Source organism: Austrofundulus limnaeus, unplaced genomic scaffold, assembly GCF_001266775.1.
Source record: "Austrofundulus limnaeus strain Quisiro unplaced genomic scaffold, Austrofundulus_limnaeus-1.0 Scaffold27, whole genome shotgun sequence".
In the NCBI taxonomy this organism is placed as follows: Eukaryota; Metazoa; Chordata; class Actinopteri; order Cyprinodontiformes; family Rivulidae; genus Austrofundulus; species Austrofundulus limnaeus.
Window position 1 is genome coordinate 632,399 of NW_013952429.1, and position 5,793 is coordinate 638,191.

At 38.0% G+C, this 5,793-nt stretch overlaps 1 protein-coding gene across 7 annotated transcripts in view; it reads right to left on the minus strand.

Moving 5' to 3' along the window:
* The window catches only part of adgrl3.1 (adhesion G protein-coupled receptor L3.1), a 131,931-nt gene that overhangs the window by 5,117 nt on the left and 121,021 nt on the right, over positions 1-5,793 (minus strand). For 4 of the 7 annotated variants that reach the window (XM_014004869.1, XM_014004867.1, XM_014004868.1 and 1 more), the window contains 3 exons: positions 3,884-4,012; positions 1,864-1,881; positions 956-1,258 (listed from right to left, as the gene is read on the minus strand). In XM_014004869.1, the coding sequence (XP_013860323.1) occupies positions 956-1,258; positions 1,864-1,881; positions 3,884-4,012 (450 nt within the window). The remainder of the gene's footprint in view (positions 1-955; positions 1,259-1,863; positions 1,882-3,883; positions 4,013-5,793) is intronic. The other 3 variants (XM_014004872.1, XM_014004871.1, XM_014004870.1) reach the window with 2 other exon arrangements.

Sequence of the window (5,793 nt, forward strand, 5' to 3'; positions counted from 1 at the left end):
AGTATATGTTACAAGATTTAATTGAGCAAATTATGTAAACTTAACCTGATTTTTTTTATAAATATTTAACTATATTCTTAATAACTTTTACTAGATAATGATGAGTAAATATTATATGGATTTTTAGCATTTAAATTTACTTAAAAAGCATTAGTGCAAATTGTTACATGGCTTTTTTTCAAGTAAATCTTACAAGTTATTTTTTCAGTGTACTTGGGCAAGACAGTGTGGTAGTCAGATGGCCTGGTGGTGCCGGTGCTTGGCTGCCTCACCTCTGTCAGTCTACCTCAGGGCAGCTGTGGCTTCAGTGTAGCTTACCACCATCAGTGAATGACTGTAGTGCAAAGCGCTTTGGAGTCCTTGATAAAGCACTTTACAGGTGCAAGCTACCATTTATGTTGTTTTTCTTTCAGCTACTCCCTTGTGCAAGGGTCATTGCAGCGATGAAACTCACAGAAAATATTTGGCAATTGTTTTATGCCAGATGATCTTCCTGAAACCATCTGGCTTGAAGCCACATCCCCCAGGCTGTGGCATTGACTGCCAAGTTACCGTGACCCCTAACCATTAGTCTACCCTGGACAAAATTTTTTTTTCACTTTTCCTGCTATGTGACTGATGTATTCACACGAATTATTGATATTTGATAGAACATAACTTCAAAAATGACCAGACTATCCCTTTAAGACAGCTGCACAGAAAACCTGTAATCTTTGCTCTGTGGTCCTATAAAGAAATACAGAAGATAACAGAGTTAGATCAAATATTTACTGGAAGAGACATTTTAAGTGATGCAATAATGTGGATTCAAGTTGGATTTCTGGCAGTGGAAAAAACAGTTTCCGAACTGTTTAAACAAAAAACTAGTTAAAAAAATAGCATCACCTACTGAAACCTCCTTTTTGCTAAAACCCTATTAAACAATAAAATGCATGCAAAATAAATCCACAGTCACCTCCATTGGCCATACTGCTGTTGACCAGTTTGTTCATCAGGTTGTGACTGCGCTCAGTGGTGGCTCTCTCGTGGTTGTTCAGGTAAGGTGGGATGTAGTTGGACGTCAGCTCCTTGAGGATCTTCTTCTCCAGGGTCGTCTCCTTGTGGTTGCTGTGGGTGCCGTAACCGCCGCTTCGATCCAAGATCTGAACGCAGTCGCTCAGGTACTCGCTGCTGGCCATGCTGAAGTTATTCGCATGGTTGCCGTTAAGAGGAAGCGTGTCCATAACACTCGAGTCTCTGGCGTTGTTCAGGATGCCCTCTGAGGAACAAGTCATTCAAAAAGAAACCATTATTAGAATTCCTAAAATAAACTGCACAAGGGTTTTTCGACGTAGAAGGATTTTAATTATTGTTTTATAACACAGCGCGTGCTGGGAATTGGGGATTTAAGAAAGCAGATGATAATTTTATTGGAAGGAAAGAAAAAAATGCTCCAAGCATTCATTATTCATTAAAGAGAAGCTTTAGAAGTCTTAGTTTTCCCTTAGTTAAAACTAGCACATCAACAAGACCAAAAAAAAAGTTAGATCTTCACTGTCTTTTTAAAAGATGTTTTCAAGTGTCACTTAAAATAAATACACAGCAAATAATTTACTGTTCAGTAGATTGCTTCTCAGCTGTAACAAAGACATCTGAGACATTAATTCACATGAATGATAGTTTGAAAACTATCCAACAGATAAAATATTCAAAAGATAAAAATAAATCTAAAATTGTGCCAAATTAAATGACACTGGGCACTGACAAATGGCTTGGGAAAAAAGGCTTTTGCACAGTTTGTACTAAACATTTTGGTCTGAAAGCCATAAAAGCGAAAGAGCGAGCGAGATAAAAAAGAAAGTTAAGTTTTAATGTGGTACATACTTGTGTCTCGGTAGGGTGCTGATGGACAGCAGGAGGGAGAAAGCAGAAAAAAGGAACACTTGTAAGTTCACACGTGGAGAAAAAAAAACTAATGAATGATAAAATAAACTTATATACTGTGCTGCTTCATACAACACAGATCAAAAGCGGTAAAACACAAATTGCATAAAACATACAAAAATATACAAGGGGTAAAATTAGTATTGAACACGTCAACATTTTTCTCAGTAAATATATTACTAGAGGTGCTAATGACATGAAATTTTCACCATATGTCGGTAACAACCCAAGTGATCCATACATACAAAGAAATCAAACCATAAATGACCAAAAATGAAGTTATTTGTAATAATGTGGAATGGCACAGGGAAAAAGTATTGAACACATGAAGAAAGGGAGGTGTAAAAAGGCATGGAAAGSCAAGACACCAGCTGAACTCTCTCAGTAATTAGAAAACAAGCCTGCCCCTTGTCAGTGCAAATTAATATCAGCTGGTTCAGTCCCAAATGAGGCCAGGTATCACACAAGAACCATCTGATGATGGGTAAAAGTAAAGAGCTCTCACAAGACCTTCACAACCTTATTGTTGMAAAGCATAATGATGGCATCGGTTACAGAAGAATGTCTAAACTTCTGAAGGTTCCAGTGAGCACTGTTGGGGCCAYAATTCAGAAGTGGAAAGAACATTATTTCACCATAAACCGACCACGACCAGGTGCTCCTCACAAGATTTCTGACAGAGGAGTGAAAAGAATTATCAGAAGAGTTGTCCAAGAGCCAAGGACCACTTGTGGAGAGCTTCAGAAAGACCTGGAATTAGCAAGTACGTTTGTTTCAAAGAAAACAATAAGTAATGCACTGAACCACCATGGCCTGTATGCATGCTCACCACGCAAGACTCCACTGCTGAAGAAACAGCATGTTGAAGCTCCTTTAAAGTTTGCTGCATAGTTGATTTCAGAGAAAGAAACTAAAGCTGCTGGAATGGCCCAGCCAATCACCTGACCTGAATCCAACAGAAAATCTATGGAAAGAACTAAAGATCAGAGTTCATAGAAGAGGTCCACGAAACCTTCAAGATTTGAAGACTGTTTGTGTGGAAAAATGGGCCAAAATCACACCTGAGCAATGCATGCCACTAGTTTCTCCATACAGGAGGCGTCTTGAAGCTGTCATTGACAACAAAGGCTTTTGTACAAAGTATTAGATAAATTTCAGTAAGTGTGTTCAATACTTTTTCCCTGTGCCATTCCACATTATTACAAATAACTTCATTTCTGGAATTTATGGTTTGATTTCTTTGTATGTATGGATCACTTGGGTTGTTACCAACATCTGGTGAAAATTTCATGTCATTAGCACCTCTAGTAATATATTTACTGAGAAAAATGTTGACGTGTTCAATACTTATTTTACCCGCTGTAAATAAAGTCTTTTACATAACTGAAACAACAGAAGCTCCAATTATCGCATGCAGAGCCACAAACTACAAAAAAATCAAAATAAAAAATCACACAAACTAGAAATAATATTTAACCCTCCTACAGTGTTCATTTTTTACTCCCTACTTTTGTGTCCCAGGTGTAACAGACTATAGTACACTGCAATCTGGACTATACCTTGGCTTAAAGGGACTTAAGCTAGATTATACACCAGGTATACTATGGCCTAAGTCAATTCATAACCCCTCAAGCCAGATTAAGCCCCCATGATATTAGTAGTGTTGAGTCAGAAACCAAGATGTATTTTATATTTCAACATTTAATGAAGATTTAGCTTTGACAGGTAGGCTAATTAAAAAAACTAACTGATGTAAAACAGATAAATTCAACTTAAACACAATAAAAGGGTTAATTATCAATCTGTAACAAAAATAAAATTTATTCTAAGCTTGCATGTCACTGTGCGATCCATCAAAATACTGAATCACAAAGTGGAAAAAAAAGGCAGCATGCAAAATACATTGTAAAAAACACCTCCAAGCTAAGCGGTACGATCAGAATAGGAACATTAGGCACACCTTGGGTGTTGTACATGCCCACGGCTGGGTTGTTATAGACTGCAGAGTCCCCCAGGAGAGTGTTATAAGGATTGTTAGTACCATGGGGACGAAGGAGAGCATTAGTTATAAGATGATTAGCCATGGCTCCTGGTACAGGCAGATAGAAGAAGAGAGAAGAAGAGCAACAGCCAAGGCAAGAGAGGAGAAGGAGAAGGAGAAAAGGAAAAGCAACAGCCAAGTAAAGAAAGAAAGAGGAAGAAAGGAGAAGCATTCAAGTAAAAAAAAAAACAGAGAGAGAGAGAGAGAACAGACAGAGGTTAAAGGACAGTGCATGTAGCCGTTGCAGAGTGGAAGTAAGCAAGAGGGGGAGAAAAAAATAGTGAGATCGAGAGTGAGTGTGTGGAAGAAAGAGGGAGAGAAGAGGACATGTGAATCAAACAAGCAAACACAGTTTAGGGAGAGAGCTGAGAAAAAAGCTTGACAAGTCATTCTTGCAGCCACTGAGCTTAGGCTGAGGAAGGGGGACGAAGGGGAGGGGGAGACAGAGAGACAACGAGAGCGTGGCAGAGCTCGGAGCAGGCTGTGCTGCACTTCAACACGCTTCAGCAGAGAGGCATGAATACAGGGGGTTAATGGACAAAAGGACAACAGGAAAGTCTTCCCAGTATTTATATATTTATATATTATTCAATCGAGAGGCAAATCATGTTTACACTGAGTCACTCAAAAAAATTAAAGCAGATGATTACGATAAGTCTCATCTGATTCTTCCCCTACTGAACAACAAACTTTCTCCAAGAGCCACAATCTCTGAGTTTGTTTAAATAAAAAATATATAAATAAATTGGGGTGGGGTGCGGGTTAAAGAGAGTGCAGCCTCCTTAATTAATGCTCAAATCCCCCAAAAATTAAAAAAATATATAGAAAAACAGACTGGGGTGGGTGTTAAGTTCATCTTTAAATATATGACAGATTTATTCATCATTATCACAGTGAGGAGACTACTTCATTTCTGCATTTTAAAAATGCTCAGTCACAACCCTTAAGGTGAACACATCTTGTGGAAGCTCACACTCATGAGCTTGGACACAACATCCTTTACAAGGTTTGAACAAAACATTTATAACTTCATTCCTTATCAACGTAAAATGATGTTGGTTAATGAGGACGTTTTCTGCCATATGCAATATTATGCAACCATAGATGAATATTGGATCCTGATTTCACTTCGCCTAAAAAGACCGTACAACTTTTTTAGTTTGTCGTCATCTTGACATCCCACCACTATCAAGTCTGCAATGAACTGAGCCTCCAAGCACCAATCAGCATTACAAGTCAGTGCTTACAAGTCAAGCTAATTACAATTCACCAGTGAAAATATTCTTCACAGTTCACTTTTTGCTCTTTTTAGAGTGAATTATCTAAGAGTGAAGGCAATCGAGTTACTGTTAAGCTAACTAGTTGCAACTCCAAGTTGTTGTTTTCCTTCAGAACTAATTTTAAAACCAATTTCAGTACATTTTATTAGGAGGTGATGGTTGTTGAATAGCCCTTCTCTAATGTCACTTCAAAAACAATTAGGAATTCACTTTCAAAATGTCCACTCACGAACAAATATCTGTCTTCTAAAGATTGAAATCCTCTAATCATCTGCAATTTAAAAGGTTCTGTTTGTAATTATTTAATTCATTAGCACTTATTGAATTTCAACAAAGTAGGACTCGCAGCAGGGCTTTGTTTTAGATTACTTCAGAGCTAATTTCTGTCCTCTATTCTCTGGGTTCAGAGCAGAAGAGAGGCACTTGAAGTAAAAATAAGCTCGTCATTAAGAACCCCACTATCTCAACCCTGGCAGACCCGGGGGAAACCCAATTTGATTTTTAAATTATTAGAAAAAGCAGGAATCAATTGGGATGAAACATTTGAGC